The sequence below is a fragment of the Protopterus annectens genome, chromosome 8.part0 (genome assembly GCF_019279795.1).
Source record: "Protopterus annectens isolate FY-2018-M chromosome 8.part0, PAN1.0, whole genome shotgun sequence".
Lineage (NCBI taxonomy): Eukaryota > Metazoa > Chordata > Ceratodontiformes > Protopteridae > Protopterus > Protopterus annectens.
In genome coordinates, this window is record NC_056741.1 from 1088862083 (window position 1) to 1088887638 (window position 25556).

A 25556-nucleotide genomic window follows, 5' to 3' on the forward strand; every position below is an offset into this window, starting at 1 on the left:
ATGTATCCATTTAAATGGCTGTAGGGTTTACACCTACTCAGACAGGGTGAGAAGGACATAGCACTCCCTCAGCAATTCCAAATGGCTTGTTTTCACAAACCCATAATTTGGAATTTGTTTTCATGCTATATTACAGTGTCTCAAATGTGGTACTATAGTCTTTTGCAACACCTAAAAAGGACATTTTAGATGGTTTATTTTTGTGTTTTTTTTTTTTTGTTTGTTTGTTTTTGTTTTCCAATATTTTTTGCAGGACAGGAACTGCCAGACTACCCTCCTGCAAAGAGGGAAATGTCATAACATTTGTTGTTTGATGAATAATTAGTGCTGACAGTACTGAAGTATGCATTGTTGTGTAGTCACCGTAACTTCGTTTGGAGAATTTTAGTAGGTGTGTGTAATTGCCTTAAGGGACTCTGCCTTGCCTATAGTAATATCTTAAGGTGTTTTTTTTTTTTTTTTTTTGCATTATAATCTGACTAGGCAGCAACCCCTTTTCAGTGGAGGACTGAGGAGTAAAGCTCCTGTCAAACAAGGAAACTAAGTAAAATGAGTACAGTGGCAGTATTGAAGCAAACTTTATGTAATATGATGTCTTTTGTACAGTGTCAGTATGGTGCGCCATTGAATTAGCTAGTGTATGTGGCTTGTCTGGCAGCATATCTGATGAGTGCTTTCCACTCTGCTCTTTAAAATTCTTTTAACTTTATGGGGGTTTTACTTTTGTGGCAAGTATTTTTTATGTTTACTGTTTCTCCTCTCAGACTCTAACTCGGCCTGTGTAACACCCAGAGCTGTGGCAACAGTCCTGACCCAAAATGTTTGTAGATGACTTGTGAAAATCACCTTGCAGGTGTCTGAATCCTACAGCCTTTTTGATGGTCAGGCACACATTTATGCTGTGGTTTGCAGTGGTTACATTGTACTTGTGACCCTCCAGGTCTCCCTGGTCTGCTAGAAGTGTGCTACAGCATGGAGAAAACCTTGCATGCTACTGTAGTCAGTTATGTTCCAGTATATTTTTAGATAATGTTTCTACTTATTGTAAAGGTGTAATGGCCCCCACACAGACTGCCCATTGTGCACTGCCTTTTTACTGCCCAGTGACATGCCCACTGGGCACCCTGCTGCTGATGCCTTCCATTCTATCTGCTGTCTGTAGGTGTCTTGGGGGGCCATGGACCTTATTTTTCCCCTTTGTATTGGGCTGTAGAAGTTGTAGACGTGACACTGTATGCTTTTGTTTGCCCACAGGGGATTTGCAATTACTGTATTGTCTCCTCAGCTGAATGTTACTTCAGCCTTGTGTCCCCATTAAAATGTACTGCAGGGAAATATTGCACTGCTTATAAGCCTGAGCCCTTTTGAAAACGTGTGTGTGAATGAAAAGATGATGTTATTAATCTAATCATATCCGGAAATGTTTTCTTAAAAAGGTAGTAACTGCCTAATGCAGTTGTTTTTAAAGTTGTTCGGTATTTGGTGGCTGGTAGTTGGCTGAAGTGACATGCAGATATTGTCATGAAGTGCACATCACTTTTGTACAAGTAAAGTGTCCGATTCTTGTCATCCACTTTAGGAACTAAATGGGTAATAAGTTTGTCCTGTTTTAATTCAAAGTACATGATGACGATTGTTGTTTTCTTGGTCACTATATCAAATTCAGTGGGAAGCCCAGACCAAGAAGCTGGAAAGTTATGAAAATTCCTGTGTCTGTTTGGAGGTGGTTCCCTGAAGAGGATGCTATGCTGTCTACTTTCACTGCTTCCATGATAATGGCTTACTATAATCCATCCATGTGGAGTTTGGGGTGTGGCATTGCAACTTTAGCCTCTGTTTACATCAGTTGACTGATGTAATGGTTGAGAAATAGTTGTACTAGGAAATTCAGGTCTTGAAACTTTTCCAAGAATGAAGTCAGGCAGTGTGCAATCTTCTGGTACAGACTGAAAGAAATTACATTCCTTGAACTGTTGGGCCATATTCGACTACACTACAGTTTCGTCATCGTAGGGCTAGAGAGAGTAGTCTTCTTAATGCCACACATTTTCTTAACTTGAGATTCCTGTGTATTTGCAGTGCAGTTAACACAATTGTGAATATCTGAATGACCTAGGATTTTTTAGTTTACTTGCATTTTTTATTTTTTAATTTAATTTTTATACAACTTTTTTCCAGTAAAAAATGCATTATAACATACCTCCCATGTAACCTCTAGAAACTTCCTAACACGTCTTCTCAATACATGCCCCTGATAAGACGCAATTGGGATGGGTTGTACAACTAGGCTTATAAAGGCTCTGGTGGTCTTTTGGCTATTGTGTATCGGAGCCTGTAAAGGTGACCATTTATTTTATGTCTACAGAGATGTAGCAAATACATAAAAATAATATAATGTAAAGTTAAAAATAATATACTGTAAAGTTGGAGCAAACTAGAAAGTGTTCATGTATTATAAAGTACAGATTAGGTAAATGAAAATACAGTTCATCAGTACTAAATTCTCCAATGAAGTTTTTATTTGCTAGCATCAGATCACCACAGTGTGTTTTGCATCATTGTACATGTGAATTTGTTGTGAGTTTGTGTGGATTCGTTTTCACAGTCATTTGCTCTGAGGGTAGGAAACCGACCAGGGCTGACCACCATAAGTCCTTCGCCTTTTCCCTGTAACAGTTTTGTTTTTCTGGTAAATCGCTGAAGACTATAGTTTGTCAGTAATGCCAGACATTAGAGTATCATTTATTCTTTAGAATAGGATTGTAATTACTAGGCTATCAACCTGACGTTCATTTTAAGCCTAGCAGTTTCATTCCAGTGTAATAGCGTACAAATTCTAGTCAGTACCCAAGAATGCATTTAGTGATGACTGCCCATGTCCAAGGGGGTTGTATGGGTTATGGGTGCTGTCCCTGGTAGGAATTTGTGGTGCTCCATCCACTTGTCCATGTTCCTTGTGAACAATGTTGGAGGTGCTCTGCTTCACATGAATTGGTAACCTGCCCCAAAGATGCGGCTGTTGCTGAGAGAGAAATCTGTCCCTCCAGCATGTTCTATTTAAGTTCTATTTAAGTTGCAGGTTATATTTCGGTCCCTGGAATGGGTAGCCCTAGTCACGTTTGATTTAGTGATATGCAGCAAGTTCATTAGGTATGGGTCTTGTATTGCTCTGTAGGCCAGTTATAAGTCTCCCCTAAAGTCTGTATGATACGGAGTATAGTGACAGGGACTTTAGTCAGTCTGTGTAAGGCACATGCTGGAGCCCCTTTATTTTCTTTGTTAGAAACTTCTGAGGTCTCCAATTGCTGCAAGTGCTTTGTACGGTACATGCCAAACGGGTCTTTTACTCAGTTATGGGCTGGATAAATGCTGAGTATAGAGGGGTATGTTCTCAATACGATGCCCGAACACGATGCCTGAACTAATCAAGTGTGCTATGTAAGCTTTCCTTACTACAGTAGACACACGGTGGTCAAAGTTGAGGTCGCAGTCAATTTGTGATCCCAGGCCCCTTACCACTTTGTGGGAACTTGAGTACTGTTGATTTGAAAGTGTGAAGGACATTGTGCTGAAGGGAATGATGATGCATTTCTTTGCATTCAGTTTGAGGATGTGACTAATACACCAATCGTTAGTCTGCGTGAGACCCTCCTGGAGTATACTGACATTTGGGGATTCAATGATTACACCTAGTTTGCAGTCCTCTGCAAACTTGAGTCACTCGCTTTGGTGGTGTGTGTCCAGTTTGTGAGCCATTTGACACCCCATCTTAACAATGAAGGGGTTTACATTCAGTTTGCTACTTTTATCGGTAGTGCCTGAAAGTGAGTGTGTTGAAAGCCTTTGCAAAGTCGAGGCATGCTGTGTGCACAGATTTGGCCTTGTCAGTGGCTATGGTCACATTTTCAAAGAAATACACCAGATTTAGCAGGCAGGATCTGCCCTTGACTATACTGAATTGGGTAGGATCCAGGGATTGGGGTCACCTATGTCCTTATTTATGAGGTCCATAATGATGCATTCCATGGCCTTACAGATGAGGCTGGTAAGGCTTATGAGTCTGTAATTCCCTGGGTCTGTTGCTAAGACACCTTTGTGGAGGGGAATAACTGTTGCTGTTCCCCATTCCACAGGAACAGAGCCTGTGGTTAGGCTGTGATTGTAAAGGGTACTTTGTGGTGATGCAGGTTCATGTTTTAACCTGTTTAGAAGACAGTATGGGGTGTCGTCCCATAGAGGCTGTGTTTTTTTGCCTTGGACAAGGCTTTAAGGGACGTGTTCGTTAAATATGTGGGGGCGGGGGGTCTGTGATACATAATAGTGAAACTTTTACTCCCTTATCCTCTCCTAAACATGTCCGCCAGCATGTTTGCTATCTCTGTGGGGTCAGTGTGTGTTTGATACTGTTGGTCACCAGTTCTGCACATGCTTGGGTTCTACCTTTTAGGTTTACGTAAACAGCTGTAAAAGGCCTTGTGGTTATCCTTGGCTGTACTTGCTAAGTTGCTCTCAAAAGAGACCTTGGAGGATTTGACATGTTATCTTATTTGCCTGTTGAGGCTGAGGAGGGTGCTTTCCATTGTTGGGGCCTTGCCTTTGTTTTCTTGGACAGCAACATTAAGTTTGATGCTGGATGTCCACCATGGCAGCTTGTTTTTACTTTGGGCTCTGGCTTTGTTTTTACTTTGGGCTCTGGCTTTGATTCTTTCTGGTACAGCTGAGTTTATACACTATGCAAGTGATTTGTACAGGGTTTTAGTGTAATCCTCGGTGTAGTTGCCACTTCTAGGAACTTTTGTGCTAGTGTAGGTTTCTTAGTTGATGGTGGGATAATTGAAACTCTCTTAACCAGTGTGGTAAAATTTAGGTGGTCTCCAGTTTGGGTAGATAAGCTTTGTGACCCATTAAGGGGGGGTCTACTTGAATGGGGGGGTCATACCCACCGTAACCTGGATTTAGAGTGAATCCACAGAGTTGTCAAGTATAACTATATGGGAGGTGAATTTATCTGTAGACTGCAACACTGGCTCCTTTGGTTTTTCTCAACTTCATTTTATGATGTGTGGAAGGCATTGTAGCCTTGCAAGGCTATGGTAGCGTCTGAGGCCTTGAACCAGGTTTCTGTGGCTGCACAGACATCTACATCTTCTAGTGATAGAACTGCTTCCAGAGAGTGCAGTTTTTGGTTTACGTTCCTAGCATAGAGTGCAGTTTTTGGTTTACGTTCCTAGCATTTAACTTTACATTGGTAATGTTTTCGAGACTTTGCCTAAAAAAAAGCCAAAATCTTAGAAGTGCCAGGCGCAATCTGTCTGGCAAAGCAGCCAGGTTTGTTGACCATGGCTTCCCAGGCTGACAAGAACTGGATCCCCTTCGAATGACATCAAAAACTAAGCCAGTTATTGAAATCAATAATTATTTGTTTATTCTGTGGCATCATTCTAGGTGAAGATGGCATACCTGCCTGGGACACATACTCCGAGCTCCTCCATGTCTCTCTCTATATTGCCAAGTGAGGTACATCTCCAGTCGTTCACACCAGCTTGAACTATGACAGAGTCATAATGGTATTTGAGTGCATGCGTGATCTGACAAATCTTAACACTGGACATGTAGCTGACTGTGACTTTCTCTTTGTCCAACCTGGTGAGTGGAACATCGTATGTCTCCATATTGAGTCTCCAATTACAAGAAAATTGTGTTTCCCCTTACTGGCATGGTAGGTGAGACATTGGTTGTTGCTATGTGTCAGGTGCTCTGGGGAATGTTAATTGTAGCAGTCTTTTGTGTTTTGGAGGTCTCCGGTGTTTCAGTAAGTTTTTCGAGAGAACCTCCATGTATGTGGATTTTTGTGTTCTATAAGTAGTGGTACTGTGTGCATATGTAGTGGTGGGTGAGTTGACAGCCTTTTCCGTGTTACTGTTTTGAGTGAGAGCATGGATTCAAGATTCTTGGTGTAGACTCAAAAAACAAGGGTAGTCCAACTGTCCATAATGCTAGGTTATAGACTGTTGTCACTAGGGTGGCTTTTCAGACTTGATCACAGAAGACCTCAGTTGATGGATATTTCTGCCTGGGTTCTAGGGAAAAATTGTTGAATTTAAATGTCTGCCTTTGGCACACAATTGTGTGGCAGTGAACAGTGCTGTGCCAAGCACAAACAAGCAGAAACCTGCTCAAATGCAGGGCCCAAGTACCAGAAGCTAAAAACTAGAAAAAAAAACTTAAAAAGATTCAGAAGGACCAATGAAGGCGCTTATTCCAAGCCCTAGACAGGCCTCCCTTTACCAGACCCTTCCCAATCTGCATAATCCTCTCACTTTAGCGAGGCACTAAAAAAAAAAATTAGCAGAAAATCAGCAAGAAGGCGCTACAGAAAGTTTTAAAACTGCTAAGATCAGTTATTTAAACACTGCTTAAGAACCAGAACAAGCGGCACCGATGGCTTTAAAACATTGAAAAATACCAGTAAATACTTAGTGAAAACGGCAAAAAGAGCTTGGTAAACGGTGAAAACAGCAAGAAAATGCATGTTGATGCAAAAGTCATAAGTGAATTTAGGGTTATGTTTAAAACAGTATCCCCAGTTTGTCCTCGTTTTTGGCTTTGCTCCTTTATTCTTGAGCAGGGAAACTGAGAACTGCAGACCATGCTTGTCCCTAGTACAATCTGCTTCTCTTCCTTTGAGATCTGTAGGCATTCCTAGGTAAGCTGAGAAATCCCTCAGACGGATTTGGGTCTTGGCACCACCCACTAATGGGCCATAACTTGTACACCTCTCAGAAGCCACATCCATGGGGTGCCCAAATCTCATCAGCTGTCTAGGACCACTGCTCTAAGGTCCACCCAGATGGCAGAGCTGTTCATTGCCTCAGTGAGTGAATTCAGCAACCCTGTTGCTTTTATCCAGTGTCATATTTGTCCTTTACTTAGTCTTATATTTTTGGGTGAGGACAGGGGCATATCACTGTCTGATGCTGTGTCTTTCGGCTTATCCCGGTTAGGGGTCGCCACAGCGGAACTCCAGTCCGCTAATGTTTGGTAGTGGATTTTTATGTGCCAAGTTACCAGCCCTGACGCACAACCTTCAACACCCATTCACGCATGCCTCCACACAGAAGACATTCTAGCTGAGAATCGAATGGGACAACGTCTTGCTGTGAGGCGACCGCTACCACAGGACCACTACCGCGGGATACCACTGTCTGTAATGGCTACAATACTTTTGTTTTTAAATGTAAACATTTTAAGCTGACATTTCTTTTCTGTATATCCTGTGCATATTTTATGGGGGGGGGGGGTGTCAGAAGTGTCTGCTGTGGATTTTTCTTTTCTCCATTAGGCATGCTGTATTAACTACTGCACTAATTCTCCCAAGTCTGCAGCAGGATGTGTAACAGTGTCTGAAAAGTTGTGATATTCTGGGGTGTGATAAAGCAGTGATGTTGTAATGAGACAGACTCCATACCTTCTGAGAGAGAGTTAAATAATTATGTGCTGGCAACTTTTTTTTTGTCGGTAAACTAACTTTTGTGTGTGTATTCTGCTTATCTGTATACCTCATTTTAGTCAATTCTTTTTGTAAAGCCACTGTATGCAGAAGAAAGACTTTTGTTAAATAGTGTAGATGAAACCAAGTAAAGTTTCAGAAGTTCATCCTTTTATGGCATTTTCGTAGAAACCTAATACTTGCAATTTGACTCTCCAGAATAGTCTCTGCTGCCTTGGATGAAACTCTCTATGGATGGTTGAAAAGGATCATAGGAATGTTGATAACCGTAATCTAGTAGTAGCATTTCACAATGATCTCAAACACAGTGCATTTTTAAGATGTGTGATTTCTGGCACTTCCTAGGGAAAAAATTGGAAACTTTTTTGTTAATTTGGGGGAGGTTGCCTAGATGTGCATACGTTCATTCACTCTTTGGTTGTGGTGGGTATTTGTTTTTTCTGCTTGTAAACAGGAGTGTTTGAATGGTACCTCTAAACCTGTTTAGTGATGGAGAACTGGGTCCAGGTGTTTGATAACAAGTGACTTTTGTGTAAAAGCATTGTGACACTTATCAGGAAGTATTTCACCTCTCCTCGCACATCTAATCTGGGTAAAAAGTATTCATCACACGTGCCTTGTCTGGCCTGTTGAATGCCCCTCTTCATCTTCGAGGAAACCAAGAAAGTAGTCACTTGCATCTTTGGGTGTAAGTGAGCACGTAATGCACCACAAAAAATGGTTTTGTTTTGTTTGACCTTTTATGTAGTTCATGCACACTTGTCATGATGTGTACTTGAGCTCGTTTAGTCTGCAGTGCAGGAAGGGGATTTTTCATGTTTTAGACACACTGGTGTTGCACAACACAATTTAAAGGTCTTGTGTGGGAGGAGTAATTTCCCTAAACTCCAAATTTCCTTTTAAAGTTACTTTTTAACACATTTCTACTTTCACCTGAAAGTACATTTGGTATGAAGAAATAATAGTATTTTCTGTGCAATTTTTTTGTCTTGTACACAATTATTGTACTACATCTGTGTGTTTTAGTTGAAAGTAAAAGCAACCTAAGAAACTGAAAGTTGAACGGCAAGTAGTTACTGAATGATTTTTGTGGTCAGATGGTATTTCATCTTTACAAAGTCTTCATTTGTTCTCTGCCTCCCCCTATTGCTTTCTTTCTAATACTATTATTGCTGGAAGCGGGACAAAACAATACGTATTCTTCTAGAACTCCTAAAGATTAGTGTTCTAAGTGTGACTTGTCTTGTGTCTGAACTGCTGCCAAGATTATAGTTTCCATGAGAGCATCTTACTCTGCTGTACACTAGTCTCAGAGTTGGTATGTACAGGTTGTAGGGCACACACTATGGGGGGGGGGGGTGCAGGTGGCAAAGCTCTACTGCCAAAAGTTACCTGCGGCTTTCTAATTGTTTGCTACTTGTGTGCAAAGTCATACTTGAAGGTTCACACATTTTAATGTCTGGATCTGGTATGATATTTAGTCGTGCAGCATGACTTAGCTTCACAAAATTTTCAGCCCCATTGTGTTGTCCTTGTTGCTATTTTGTAGTCCTTTTTGCAGCTGCTTTTATGTATCTCAGCAAGTTGCACTTTATTGCGGAAGTATGGTTATTTTTTATATAAATAAAATGTGTGTGTGTGTATATATATATATATATATATATATATATATATATGTATGTGTATTATTTTGTTATGCAGTCCCAATATCTCCTCTTCAGAACTCCATACCAGTGACCCTTCGCTGTTATTTGCTGGATGTCCGAATTATTTCTGCTGAGTATGTTTTGTTTTTTCCCTTGTTAATTTATGATGCAGTAAGACCATGGAATATTATGGTTAGGTTTTGTCTGAATGTCTGCTTCACCGATTATCAGGGTGTGCTGATGAGGGGATATGAGTGGGAGATTTGGTCTGGTTGTATGGATCACTTTGTGCTAAACAGAAAGGTAATGAGATTGCACAAAGTTGTTTAAGCCTAACTGCTACTATTCATTTTCATGAAGGCTGCTTACACATATGTTAAGCTTTTGTATAGCTTCAAAATTTTGATACTCATACAAAATTTTTATGGCACAATGGTAGGGCAGTTGTTGAAGTTGTGCTCCTAACTTTGAAAGCAGAGAAACTGCTACATCTTATTATAGTGTTATTTTTGTATTACAACATTTGGGAGTGCAGGTTTCAGTATATATTCTTTTTATACTGGAATGTCCTGTTTGAAAGGGTGCAGTGTTCTTTGTTGTTCAGCATATTTGCAGCGAAAACTTCACAGGTACATTTAATCTAACCGATACTATCTTGCTTCTCTAGCTCCCTTAAAGCCCTGGAAGTGTACAAAAGCATTTGTCATGTTGGCTCAGTTCCCTGGTATGATGAAGTTCATGGATTTTGAACCTTCACCTTCACATACAAACCACAACAAAAAGGAGTTGAAAAATTAGTTGCTTTCTGAATATTTTTAATATGCCTGTGGGTCCACACCAGTCATTCAACCATTGCTTCCATTTTGTCCTCATTGCAAAGCTGCCTTGGAATGCACCATATTATTTGTGCTCACATGTGTGCACACGTGTGTATAATACATATAGCTTATAGAAGGTTACCTGAGGGCCTTATAAGCCTGGCCAAGTGTTTAGCCCATTTTTAGACAAGTCAGCACCCTACGCCCCTGTCCAGCAGGGATACGGGTCGAATCCCAGGGGTATATTTTCTGTTTCCCATCCAGTTATCCAGGTTGTGATTAAGAAGTGGTAAATGGGTACTCTGCTTGACACGGAGAGGGAGTCTATTCCATAGATGGGGGAGTGTCTCTCTAATACAAGTCTGTCCAACAGGTCGTGTTGATGTCGCAGACCAGGTTGAGGCCGCGTGCAAGTTAATCGAGTGGAGCTTGACTTGCGGATATGCAGCAGTCCCATCAAAGTGGTGTCCGTGATTGCCTTGTATGCCAGACAGAGGTCACCTCTGATGAGTCTGTATGAAACTGAGTAGAGGGTTATATCCACATCACTTGGGGAATTGGTGACAGCACCCAGCTTGCAGAAATGACCTCCCCTTGACGAAGCCAAACTGTGTGGGATCGAGTGTTTGGAGGTTGCCAATGTGCTTGTTAATGAGGTCCATGATGATCCATTCCATGGCCTTGCAGATCAGGCCAGTTAGGCTGATGGGTCTGTAATTTCCCAGATCGGTGCACGCTTCATTACATGATTGTGTAAAGGAATGACAGTGGCTGTCTTCCACTTAGCTGGGACAAAGCCGGTACTCAGGCTTTGGTTGAATAGGGCGCCTAATGGTGCTACAAGTTCCTGCCAGAGTTCACATAGGATGCAGTGTGATATGTTAATCGGGTCCCATGGAGGCTATATTTTTTGCCTTTGAGAGAGCAGTTGATGACCTGTTCCCTGGATATGAGGGGAAGCTTGCAGGTACTGGGGGATGTCCTGATTTCCTGATGGGGGGACAGAGGGGTGAAGTTTTCGCGGAATCTGTCAGCCAGCAAGTTTGCTATATGTATGGCATTTGTATATGTGGTGTCCTTGATCACCAGTTCTGAATAGATCCTTTGAGGTTGCAGACATATGTGAAGAAGGCCTTATGATTGTCTGTCTGTAGTAGATGTGGCCAATTTGATTTCACTAGTGCTCTTTTTTGCTTGATCAGGCTAAGGAGACATTGCTTTCAATTGGGCACCTGCTACTTCTTTGTCTTAGACAGCAATTTTTCCCTTTTGTACAGTTTATTGCAGATGTCCGCCAGACAGGTTTACTCTTCCTAGCGGAGGATGATTTAGTCCGGTGTAGTATTCCTGATTCCATGTGTTTATATAAATTGCTCGTATAGTGATTTGGTTCAGTTTTGGATATTGGTTCCAATCCCTACAGAGGGGGAGGGGACTGTGAAGCTGTTTATAGCATACCTCAGGAGGCTTAATCAGCTTTGGAGAAGTTATGTCTGATCCTAGCTAGAGGCAGGTTTGGGGAGATGGTGACTTTGAAAGTGACCGCTTTATGGTCTGATATTACCAGGGAAGATGGATGCAGCAGTGGCTACTCATGTTTAATACCAAGTCCAAGATATTATCAACTCTTGTGGGGGTATCAACTAGCTGTTCCAAGGTATTTGCATTGACAAAATTGAGGAATGTCTGGGCACTTGTGTTCTGGAGTAGTTCTTCCAGTCTGTTTGGGAAGTTAGTCACCCAGGATCAGGGTAGAGGTTGAATCTTGATATATTTGAACAGGTCCACGTGTGTAAATATCTTGTATATTATAGTATGTTAGCAATTGTTCTGGAGCAATGCTCACTGGGAAGGGAGAAAATTAACCTTAGTGTAAGTCACCAAAAACAAGATCCTATGTGGATTTTGTGGTAAACATAGGGCATTTTAATGGTAGGGAATATTCTAATCTTGGCAAAAAAAATTGTAGTTTGCTAGGACCTCAAAGTCATTCTTCATGGCCTACTGATCAGTGGCGTAGCTTGGGTTTGTGCCACCCAGGGCTGTGTTTGAGTTTGCCTCCCTTCTCCCCACACAAGTTTATTTTCAAACTGGACTCCCATACACAGCCCTCCCCCCTGCAGCCATTCTGATGTCCTATTACTTTGCTATTTCTCCCCACTTACTTTTAAACACTGTAATGTGTGTACTGCTTTACTTCTACAATGATAGTTTGGATTTAATTTAAAACTTTTAATTTGCATTTTATAGCACAAAAACACTAATAGACCTCTGCCAAATTAAAGCAATACAGTCTCGCACAATGAAAATAGACTTGGCATTAAAACTTCTCTGCCCTTGAAACTCGCATTAATTGAAACCCACATTTAAAGAAAATGCATGTGGCCAGTGGCGGATAAAGATTACCTTTGGGCTGTTTCAGGCCCCTTACCCTCCTGCCTGCAGCTGTTAAATAAGTAAAACATTACTCCTGCTTGCAGCTGTAGGTAGATAAATAAAAGAAGCACACACACACGTAAACGTTAAGTTTTTCTTTAGCCTGCAGTTGTTAAATAAGTAAAACATTTCTGAAGCTGCTGCACACACACAGTAAAAGTCATAATATTAAGCACAGTTTCTCCTGCCTGCTGCAACCCTTAAATAAGTAAAAAGTTTTGCCTGCAGTGCAGCCGTTAAGTAAGTAAAAGATTCTCCTGCCTGCTGCAAGCCGTTGGATAAGTAAAAGAAGCTGATATTTCTCCTGCAGCCAGACACAGCAAAACGTTTAAATTGTTCCACAGCTGCTGCTATATTCACTCCAAAACTGTTAAAAAACAACAGTCCAATAAGGCTGATGTCATTCACGCATGCCCCCTGTAGGCTGGTGATATGTGATGATGTCAGCCATAGATTTAGAGTTGTAATAAAAAAAAAAAAAAAAAGAACTAAATAATCAGGAAAAATCAGGAATTCGTGGGACCTCATTATTTTGCCCTCAAAACCGGTAAGTACCTTGGAATTCGGTACTGTTGAGAGGTATGGTGTGTGTATGTGTGTGTGTGTGTGTGTGTGTGTGTGTGTGTGTGTGTGTGTGTATAAATTATAAAATATATGAGAACACATGGATGCCAAGAGCACATAATATAGAGTTAGGATCAAAATAATTTAAAAGGTATTCATAGCTTGAAAGCACATGCGACACAGTTTCAAAATTTGTTAAGAGAATATGGAACGATGCATGCTTAAAATTTGAGAAATGCCTCTTCCTTGCAGACTTTTTATATTTCTCTTGCTTTTACTCTTTTCTTAGCTCCTTAGAGATCTGACTGTTACTTCGAAATGAAGGAAGAGATAGAAGCTGGAGTTGCTTTCATCTGCAATCTGATGTTAAAAAATGTAGAAGATGAGACTGTCAGAATATTTACAGAAAAGCTGAGAGACATCCTCTGTGAAAGGTACAAGGGCCACTGGTATCCCAATAATCCCAGCAAAGGCCAAGCTTACAGGTAACTAAACTGTCATAACTAGTTTTCTCTGTCTCAAATAGACCACATTTAGCCGTTAGCAAATTAGACTTTTTGCTCATTTTTCTCTCTCCATTCTGTATTGAATAAAATAATTTTCTCATCACAGTAGACGTGTGGTTTTCAAAGGTCCGGTTACTGTCCGTATGCATTCCCAGATTCCTGATCAATTGGTTTACTTTTAGGGATGTGTTGCATTACATTTTAGTCCATTGCCCCGACACCAGTTGTTTTTGTCTCTGTGTCAGGCCTCTTGTAGGATATTTGCCTAAGTTTTCAGTTGTCAGAAAACTTAACCAGAGCCCCTTGGCATTTACGTTGACTTCAGAAAAGTAGATGCTGATCCTTCTGGGACACTACTTATGACTGACTTCTTTCTGGAGGTGGATTTCCCTACTTTAACTTGTGTCCTGTCAGTGACATATGAGTTTGTGCCTAATTTTGTAAGTCTTTTGCGTCAAAGTAGGCACTTTATGCTGCTGATCTTTGTGTTTCACTGTTGCAGTCATTACATTTGGGTTATCTGCCTGCAGGTAGCTCTCAGCCGGCCTGAATACCAAAGTCTTTGGATTTCTGCATCAGATACGGTCTCTTCTTGCATGATGTCTGGTCGTCAGGGGTATGAAACATGCAGCCGATGACATTATATCAGTCTTTCTTGCCGTGCAGTGCCCGAAGCAGTTCGCAAGTGCTGGTTGGCAGACTCCTGAAATTTTTCTTTTTTAGTTTCAGATCCGAAGTCTTCAAAAAAGATAAGTACCCCATTGGGGATCCTTTTGTTGCTCCAACCAATTTCAGTAAAAGTTAACAATTGTCTTACCTGTGGAAAGCAAATACCTCATTGATTTTCATTCGTACTGCATCCCTTGTTTAGGCCCAGACCACAATATCCCTCGCTGTCTGTTTTGTGCCTTGTTCAATCCCTGAACTATTCATCATCGGGCTATTTTTGCAGCCAATTACTTTCGTACTCTGTCTCGGTACTCCAAAATGGTTTTGTTAAGCCATCTGACTACCGATCTTCTGAAAAAAATGTAAGGATAAAGACAGAGACAGACCGCATAGGTCCAAACTGCCAACGACGCGTCTGTTAAGCTAGTTGCCAGTCCGCTGGTACTCGGTGAGGTGCTTTCGCAGCCCCTGATACCCGCTACTTTTGCAGGCCTCTACAGAGAGAGACCCATTCGGAGTCCGGTATGCCACGGGATGCTTCTTCGATTATGAAACCTGCGGCTGTCTCTACCTTGGATGGGTCCGGAGCCACTGTGCAAGCACCGGCTTCTGAGGGAGTATTCAGGCCTACAGACTTGCATTTTAAACTGACGTACAGCCTCCCAGATTTAGTAGGCATTGGCCTTCAAAGAATTGGTTCTTTCCAGTCTCTTCTAGGCCTTCTCAGCCCAAACCCAGGAACAACAGACCACCTAGGTTACACTCTAACCTTAACCCTTCCAAGTCCTGCTCAGCTTCCTGCTCACTTAGGAGGAAAGCTCGCCCTGCATGCAAAAAACTGGGAACTCATTACCCAGGGCAAATGGGTTTTGAACATAGTTTCCCCAAGGATACAGATTCTACTTCCACACACTACCAACCCCAAATGGTTGGCCAGACCTACCCCCAAATCAGTGGGCGGAGGCCCAACAGCAGGTTCTCTCTCAAGTATCGGGGCTATTCAGCCTGTCCCAGCAGAACAAAGGGGACAAAGTTTTTAGTCAAGACTTTTCCTACTACCCAGGAAAGACTGCTTCTGGCATCCTATGCTGGACATCTCTATTCTCAACATTTTTCTGGTAATTCTAAAATTCAAAATGCTAACACGTCAACAGCTTCTTCCTATGCTAGGCAAAAATGCTTGGCTGGCAACCTTAGACTTAAAGGAAGCTTTACCTGCACATTTCAATAAGGGAATCTTGCAGGAAATACTTGTGCTTCTGGGTAGGCTCCATGCACTCTCAGTTCTCTGCACTTCCCTTTGGTTTATCTACTACGCCCAGGGTATTCACAAAGTGTCTAGCTCCAGCCGTTGCATTTTGCAGGTAGAGAAATATTCAAATATACCCATACTTGGATGACTGATTTCAGGCAGAAAGCCAGGACTTGCTATTACAACATCTGGCATTCATAAAGAAACGTCTAACCTCACTGGGGTACATCATAAACTAAAAGAAATCTCACCTAGTACTCAGATTTGTGTTCCTGGGAGCAAGCTTGAACACAACTTCCCAGATGGCATTCCTCACTCCAGAGAAACAAGTTTATTTGCCAACCATCTTCAAACTATTGGCCACAAAACCCCACTCATGGCCTCCTTGCATTCTACTAATTCCATATGCAAGACTGCATATGGAGAAACTACAATGTTCTCTAAAAAGCCTATGGTGTCAACATTCTCAGGACCTGGAATCAATGATTCCTGTCATTCCTTGTATAAGGACCTGGAATCAATGATTCCTGTCATTCCTTGTATAAAGACGGAGTTCTTTGGTGGGCAGAGGCCTGCTACCACAACAAGGGGCTCCCTTTCACTCTACCTCCTGCCACTCAAACTCTAACAGACGCATCAGACTGCATGGGGGGGCTCACTTGGCAGGGCAGTGCATTCAGGGCAAATGGAACCCGGGACAGATGCACCTGCATATCTGTCAAAAAGAAATGTTAGCTGTGCAGAATTCCCTGACAGCCTTCAAAGACCGTATTTTTCCAGGGCAACTGTTAAAGACTGACAACACCACAGTTATGTGGTACATAAACAACAGGGGGAAACCCACTTGTACCCTCTCTGCAGACTAGCCATGGCTCTGTGGAACACAGCCTTGAGCTACCAAGTGCAACTACAAGCTCAATTCATGCCAGGTAAGCCAAATTCACTGGCAGACGTGAGCAGAAATCTCATGGACCCACACAAATGGAAACTAGAGCCAAAAATATTCATCCTCTTGAGGACTCCAGAGGTAGATTGTTTGCCTCCCCTCAGAACTACCAATTGGACAAATTCTGCACAAGGGCTCCCTACAGCAAAGCTTGGAAAGTGGATGTCCTGTCCTTTACCTGGGAAAGCCTCTCTGTTTATGCCTTTCCCCCTCTGCCTCTCCTTTTGAATGTTCTGCTAAAGATCAAACAGGACAAGCCAAGGACAATACTAATTGCACCAGACTGGCATGCCAGCATTGGTACCCCCTCTTGCGCAGTAGGACACTGCTGCAACCATGGCACCTGCCTCAGACCCATTCCCTGCTGTCCCAGCAAGCAGGCCAGATTCTACACCCTCCTCTTCAAACCCTGAACCTTGCAGCCTGGCTAATTCCTTGAGCTCTCCTCTAGCATCCCTCAGTAAGCAGGTGCTAGATGTCATTCTGGAGGCAAGGAAGCGTAGTACTAGAAAATCCTATGCTGAAAAGTGGAAAATGTACTGTTCCTAGAGCCAGATTCAAAGGAGGGGCACAATAGTGCCCAGCTTACCTCATATTCTTCAGTACTTAACAGAAATGCTCCACAAGGGCCTATCCTTCTCTTCAATTAAAATTCATGCCTCTGCCTTTTCAGCACATTGTAATACTGAGCCACCCCTCTCACCCCCTGCTAAAATAATTCCTTAGAGGGGTCAAAAATTTAAGACCCAGCCCCCCTCCCACTCCAGCCTGGGACCTTAACTTTGTTTTGGAAAAGCTCACTTCCCCCCACCCCCTTTGAGCCAGCCGCAACAGCAGAATTGAAATTCCTGCCGCAACAGCAGAATTGAAATTCCTGCCGCAACAGCAGAATTGAAATTCCTGCCGCAACAGCAGAATTGAAATTCCTGCCGCAACAGCAGAATTGAAATTCCTGCCGCAACAGCAGAATTGAAATTCCTGCCGCAACAGCAGAATTGAAATTCCTGCCGCAACAGCAGAATTGAAATTCCTGCCGCAACAGCAGAATTGAAATTCCTGCCGCAACAGCAGAATTGAAATTCCTGCCGCAACAGCAGAATTGAAATTCCTGCCGCAACAGCAGAATTGAAATTCCTTTCCTGGAAAACGGTCTTCCTTCCTTCTAGCCATCACTTCATCAAGAAGAGTGTCTGAATTCCATGCCCTCATGGCAGTGGGAACGCTTCATTATCTTCCATGCGGACGGGGTTTCCCTCAGGACCAATCCTTCCTTTATGCCCAAGGTGTTATCTAGTGTGGCCCTAAATCAGTCCATTCATTTACCTACTTTTTTTTCCTAATCCACAAAACAAAGGGGAACGGATACTGCACTCTCTGGATGTGCACAGACAATTTAGATTATATTTGGACAGGACTAAGCCTCTCAAAATCTGAACAGCTGCTAGTTGGCTTTGCTGCAGAGGGGAAGGCCATTTCAAAGCAAACAATTTCCAAATGGATAGCCCATTGCATTAATTTCTGCTACAAGCACCATAGAAAACCTAGCCCACAGGGGATAAGATCACATTTCTCCAGGGCTGCGTCTACCTCTGCAGCCTTTCTCAGAGGAGTCCCTACCAGGGACATCCTAGAAGCTGCTACCTGCAGCTCTGTATATACCTTAACCAAGCATTACCACATGCCTATTTTGTCTAAATCCAGAGCTGGTTTTGCCACTGCAGTCTTGCAGGGCCTAATAGCTGGCCCTAATGCTCTTTAACTTCCTCCTCCATTCCTTAGCTTTGGGAATCGATCCAAATGCGATGACTGCAACAGTGAAACACTAAGAACATAGCACATTTGTGTACACTTACCGTAAATGTAGATGTTAAGAGTGTATTCACAGTTGCAGTCCTGGTTACCCTCCCTCCAGCCCCCTGAATTCTCTTGGCTCTACATTTCCTTCACGTTTTTTGTATTTAGTTTTTCTGGTGTATTTGCTTTTTAATGGAGGTGTACCATAACATATAATTGCTTCCCATTGTGGGGGCACCTGACATCTGGGGCAAGAAAAACTGATGTAATGGCATCTGCTGCATGTTATACCCCTGACAACCTGCCGTTGTGGAAGAAGAGAGAGCATCCGACGCAGAAATCTGAAGACTCTGGTATTCAGGCTGGGTGGGGGATACCTGCAGGCTGATAACCCAAATGTGATGACTGCAACAGTGAATACACTCTAACATCTGCATTTATGGTAAGTTTACACAACTGTACTTTTTGCTGTCATCCATAACTTTAATGGCCATTTCAAAGATGTCCACCAGGTATGACCTACCTTTGACAAACCAAATTGGATTGTGTCCAGTTATATTACTGCTTATCAGATCCATGAAAAATATTTATCTGGCCTTTCACATGAGACTGATCAGACTTCTGGGTCTGCAGTTAACCAGGTCCATGAAAGACTCCATTGCAGTCTTCCCATTCTGTCTGGGAGAAAGCATGTCTAGAGGCTGTGGTTAAGTAGAGATTCTAGCAGACCTGACAGGTCATGTTTCATGCTTTTCAGGAGGCATCCTGGAATATTATCAGGGCCCTTTAAAACAGGGTTCTTTGCATTAGATAGTGCTGGCAGCAGCCTTAGAATGGAGACAGTCTGGGGCTGTAGGAGAGGCTGGTAGACCCAGTGATGGACAGGGCACTGAAGTAAGCTAGATAGTGATGCAGATGGAGAACCTAAAAGTGGGTCCATTACTTTACAGCACTATACACCACTCTTAAGCTATGTTATACAGCTGCAACTTGTTCTCTGGGATAATTTAGTTTGAATTTTCTAATTATCCTTGCAGTATGCCATAACGATTTAGCAGAGTATTGGTATTCAGTTTGCAGAATAATGTTTTGTCTAGCAGTTAGGTCTGTACTCTTACCATAGGGCCCTTTGTTCTGCTAATTTCAGTTTTGTAGTTTATACCAGTAATTATTCTGTATTTTGCACATTCTCCTTTTTGAAAATGTTTTAACTTCTTGAAGCAATGGAACACTTCTTTTTTTTTGGGGGGGGGGGGTACGTAAGGGGAAGGGATGTTACCAAATGATGGACTTGTGCTGTTTTGAACAGGTGCATCAGAATTAACAGGAAACAGAGACCAGATGAGTCCTTGCTCCAGGCATGCAGAGAGAGTGATGTAGACTACTACCAACTTAAGTTACCAAAGGAGTTGACACTTTGGATTGATCCAGGTGAAGTTTGTTGTCGGTAAGTCTCTCCAACTACTAATTTTTTATTCTAGAGAGAGAATATGGTTGGCATTTCAAGATGACCATCAAGTGGAGCAGGTCATTTGCTTTGTAATGGTGATAGCAAAATATTATCACAGTGTGCATTTTAAACTACAGTGACGTGTTCTGTTTAAGAAAAAGTAAATGAAGATACAATTATTGTATCTGGAAAAGTGACAGTGAATGAAGTTTTATATTGGACAGAAGCACAGCTGTATATCATCTTGAAAATGGTGTAGTATACATTTACTTGTCAGCAGTATTCACATTTTTGTTGAGCTGGCACAGGTCTTCCCCATTAACTAATAAAACGCATGGTTAAATGTTTCTCATCTGCAACAAATTTTTGTGTTTTAGCAGTAGTCCGAATAATGGCTAACTCCTTACATTTCTGCTTTTGTTGGAATCTGGGCCAACCTTGAGAGAAGTGGAACCTAGGAGATGGACTTGGTGGTGCTCTTCTTGGCACCCATATTCCACACTTCAGGTGCAGCTCTCCATCCCAGTAGTTTCATTAATTAGTTGTATAACTTAAACACACACACATACGTGTGTGTGTCTGTCTGTGAAAGAATACATGATTTACATTGCAGTACGTAGCTGCAAATTGTATAACTAACCTCCTTACAAGGATTTTTTTTTTCTGGGATGTGCAGATTTAGTTTTTAAACTGCAGGAGTAACAAGATAATGCCCCGTGTCTCATTTGCCCTGTTTAAGCTACACCTAAGGTAACCTTTGCAGTTCTGTAGCTCATGGGAGAGAAACTGCACTGTAGGAAGAATGCAATATCTGAAGATCAAAAATCGTATTGGAGCAGATCAAAAATCATATTGGAGCAGGCCTCGTTACTGTCTTGGGAAAGAGTGTGTGTGAGTGTAGTGTTATATATAGTGATATGTATTTTTTATATATATAAATACATATCGCTATATATAACACTCCACACTCCCTCACCACTCCACACACGCGCGCACACACAATTAATAAATTCCGTTTAAAAACGTTTGGTTTTACCTTAAAACAGTGGAGCAACTGCAGTCACAATATGCTTCAATTAAATAGAATGCGCACTCCACATAATGGAGTAAGCACTCAAAAATGTGCGATAAGCACAGTCGCTAATTCATCTAAACAAATGCATTACTGTGTCATTGGATCGTTAATAGGTATATTCCATTTGAAAAGTTAAGACAGCCCTATTCATTCCCATATTGCATATTACGCTATAAGCATGCAATGCCAGACCACTTAGTGATATCTCAAGCAACTATGAAAAAATCTCCATTAAATGTTATGTTCACTAAGACTGTAAAAGATAAAATATAAAATATTTCAAAAGTAATAATGAGCTAACCCTAGGTTCAAGTATTAAAATGGTTAGCATTCGCAGTTGCATGAACATCAATATACGCATATAGACTATAGTAATACCCCAGCAAACTCGACAGACATACTGTCATGTCATAAATGCATTCACAAAACCATTCTAGTTGGCTTTTGGTCTTACCTTGAGAGCAATAGAGCAAATGTAGTTGCAATACGCTTTAAATAAAATGGACAATCAGTCTTGCATAGACATGTATACTCAAAAATGAGCAAAAAGCATACTCACTATTTCATCTAGATAGATGCACTGCTATATCATTAAATTACTTAAAAATAATTTCTATTAAAAAAATGGAGGCATTCCTATTCATTGCCATAATGCGTATTACGTTGTATGCAAGCAGTGCCAGTCCACTTAAAATGATAGCAACTCGAGCAATTATGCTAAAATCCCCATTAAATAATATATTCACAAACTATAAAATACAAAATATATCAGAATTAATAATCAACCAACCCTAGATTCGAATATTAGAATGATTAGCATGTACAATTGCATAAACGTCAAAATATGCATGGTATTCCAATGAACCTGGCAGGTATATTGTCATACCATTGATATCGCAAGTCCATTCTAGTTGATGTTCATAAATGCAACCCAGCTTATTACAATAATAGTTATCACATTGTATGTAAGTATTACAAGACCTATTTAAGACAAATTATTCTAATCATTCCCTTTTAAATAATATATCAACTGAGAATACGTATAAAAGATGCTACTCGACTAACCCTACATGCAATAATGTTTAATGATGTAAATATTATACAAGATATCTTATAAATAATATATTAAATGCTGTTCTATACGAGTAAATACTCGTACATGAATTGTCCCTTTGTGCACAAGAACGAACAACAATATCTCTGGAGCATTACAGAATAAGCATGTAACACTAACTGTGTTATTCCTAAAAACATGTACATATTATTTTATATTATATTATAAATAAGTAGTAACCTAAATCAGATACATGTAAAAAAACACATCTAAGTAGAGATAAATGAATCAAACACATTCACTCAGGTGTATCACATATATAAAACAGGAGTACTTAATGCATATAATCAGCTATATATGCATACATCTATAGGATGTAAACATGTATAGAAAATGTTGTCCCAGTCAACTAATCCCTATGAAAACCCCTTTACATTCAGCTGTAAATTCATAATATAGGTATTCTAGCTTCCAAAATAGGTTTAATAGATATGCATGAAGTACCCCTGTTTTATATATGTGATACATCACCCATTAGAGTTTGAGTGAATGTGTTATCTCTACTTAGATATGTGTTTTTCACACGTATGTGATGTTTTTAGGAATAACACATTGTTAGTGTTATATGCTTATTATGTAACTCGCTCCAAATCTAAGGCACATTCCACAAGGTCTATGACCTTTTTTATGGCCTTTGTCAAGAATTTCTCCATGGTTGACGCTTGTGCAGCAGCCACTTGGTCCACACTGCATACTTTTTCTAACCTTTTTTTTTTTTTTTTTTTTTTGGGTTATTAAGATTGTGTGTATAAAGTTAAAGAAAACATTGTTTTCTCTTTCTTTGAATGTAATCACTTAAAATGCCCATAGTTCCTGTAGGATCATTGTTGCCATTGTGCAAGTCAACATATGATATTGTAGACACTGACAAGATTGGTTATCTGGCTACAACACTCCCCTTCCCTCTAATAAAAAAAGTGATGCTTTTGTTTTGCAGTTTTAAGTACTTTTTAACCAGAACCAATCTTTTAAAAAAATTAAACTTTACTGTTAATGGCTTAGAGTACTTGAGTTGAAGCAAATGCATTGTTTCAGAATGTTTGGCAGAGTGAAGGAAAGAAAAAAACTGTGAAGACCCAGTGACCTATTGCAGTGTTGTAACTTTGCTGGTTGGCGATTTGTTAATATGGAGGAGGAATCCAGTTAAATGGCAAAAAAAAAATGCTGAATGTCTTGCAATTTTTGGCTACTTGGTTGAAATTATTATTAGCAACCCTGGGGTTTGATTTTATGTGAAGGAACAGGCAGTGAAAAAATTTTAGCAGGTGCTGTCTTTCTTCAAGTATCACATCGCTGGATATCCAGTCACCTTAGAGATCCATCAGAAGGTGCTCATTTTGTTTTGTTATTGTTAGCATATTTATGGAGTACTTATGAAGACTGACCTCTGTACATAACTGTTTATAGTTTGATCCTGTTAAAATGGGAAAGATGATATTTCCTCTTATTTTGACGAGAGGTTTAGCCAATCTATGTAACAGAGCTTTACTTTTGCATAGCAGTGCCGTTTTGTATTGCTTGCATGTAATGGTGTTTATGAAATGCTGTAGCTTAAATTTGTTTAAGGAGAAAACTAACAAAAAACATATCCCTGATCACACTATACTATACATAGAAACTTCTTACCTCAGCGTTACTTAATTTTTTCAGAGACACTAAACACTAACATTCAGTAAGTATGCTTTTGACTGGTCTGATTGCCTTGCATGTCCTTTTGTCCATAACACTAATTCCAAACAGTGTGAAAAGGCGATGATAAAAAAAAAACAGGAACAGCACAACACCTTCTCACCAATCTGATATGGTGCAAATAAGACGGGCTAATTTAACAATCCACAATCAGTTTATTCCAGCATAAAAAAAAAAGTTGGTCAAGCGCTTTCATCCAGGAACCCTGGACTTCATCAGAACCAATAACACAATTAAAACACTTCATTTAAATGTGTTAAACAACCAATAAAAAATGCTTAATGATGGTTTGTCTAGTGTTACCGAGTACTCAGCACTGAATAGTGGTAACTTAACTTATTATGGTCCTTACATAAAAGATAACATCATCATTGCAGGAAACGGTGGGTAACTTAAAAGCAAATACCACTATATATTCAAGATTGGGTTCCCGTAGTTACAAGGAGTTGCATCCGGACAATACATGTGATCTGTTACTTCGGGATTATTTAATTATGCTACTGTTTCACTGTCCCAGATGGAGGTGCCATGTGGACAGGAGAGGGGAGCCTCCAAACAATCAAAGGATACTCTAAATGTTTGAGACTGGCTGAACATGGGCAAATATAGTTTTTCAGGTTCCTATTCGACAACAAGCGAGGGAAACATTAAGAATGGACTTAAGGACTTTGAAACTACGTTATTGAAGTAGTTTTTCAGGTTCCTATTCGACAACAAGCGAGGGAAACATTAAGAATGGACTTAAGGACTTTGAAACTACGTTATTGAAGGTATGTAACCTTCAATGCGACAATGCATTTTTGAAGGAATCTCTTAACTAAAACATGTACCTAGAGGGCTTAAGAGTGTTTAGATTCCCTAACTGGTTATCTAAAGACGACACTGAATGTGAGGACATGTTTGAAAGTTTCGATAGACACTTGTTTGAACTCATGGAGTTCAATATTAATGTTAACAACAATAAAAGAATCGATAACTTACTAAATGAAGTTGATTAACTTAATGTTATCGTAAATGGTGTACATTTTGCTGATTTATAATGCTTGGTATGAGGGCATTTTTGACAACATAAACAAACAAGACATTAATATTAAAGGGAAGAAGAACAAACTTTTTAGGGATGAGACTGAATATAAGGATAGGTTGGCCTACCCCCTTCCCCAATCTTATTTATTGAACACCAACAATACACAGGGCCCACGGGAGAGAGGGAGGAATTATGGCAGTGTTGGGAATCAAATGGACAATGGTTACCCTGAGAATGAAGATGGAAGTGTATGAACAGGAGTACCCACCCTTGAGGAGATCCAAAAGGCTTTTGAATAAGGGGAATAGTTTTAATAATAATCAGAATTTTTTAGGAAGACAGGGTCGGGGGAGAGGCCAGACATCCAGAGGACAAGGGTGGAGAAGGGGGAGTTACAATCATTGAATAATAGTGTGACTGAGGGTGTAATTGTAGACTATGAAGGGAGGCTTTTAAGCCTTGGGGGGGGGGTTAACATTTTTAACTATTCTGATGAGGTTATTACGCACGAGCACTTTTTGCTGTTGAAAGGGATGAAGTTCATTCTTGCTAGAAAAGATGCATCACATACACTTTTGGAACTTAAAAATTATACAAGGGAGTTAAATTTAGTTTATTAAGAACAATAGTGTTATTAGTAAGAGTGAAGGTGCTACATTACCTCATAAGTTTAAAAAGTTGTTTTAACCCCCAACTACACCCAGCCATAGCATCCTTTTGAGGAGGTTTGCACACAGGAAAAATTGTACAATACAAGTAAAAGGGAACAGTTTAACTTATCTGTGGATGAAAGTAAAATTTGGAAAATATTAGGGGCAATAATAGTATTGGAGTAATGAAGCCTGATAAGGGTGGGGGTACTGTTGTTGTTAACAATGGATTATAACGGTCACATTTTGGCTATGTTGCATGCTGAGGAGAAATTTGTTCTGGTTTCTAAAAATGAAATCAACATAGCACAAAGAAAAAATAGGGTTAATGTTGGACAGTTTGTTCCAGGCTAGTATTAATGAAGCCATACATAAACACCCATTAATACCCCTTGTATTTGGAATTCTGA

At 40.6% G+C, this 25556-nt stretch overlaps 1 protein-coding gene across 2 annotated transcripts in view; it reads left to right on the forward strand.

Moving 5' to 3' along the window:
* LOC122809235 (protein BTG3-like) overlaps positions 1-25556 on the forward strand; it is a 40353-nt gene that overhangs the window by 6035 nt on the left and 8762 nt on the right. For both annotated transcript variants that reach the window (XM_044080548.1, XM_044080549.1), the window contains exons 2-3: positions 13264-13459; positions 19451-19588. In XM_044080548.1, coding sequence (XP_043936483.1) covers positions 13293-13459; positions 19451-19588 — 305 coding nt within the window. In that variant the 5' untranslated portion in view covers positions 13264-13292. The remainder of the gene's footprint in view (positions 1-13263; positions 13460-19450; positions 19589-25556) is intronic.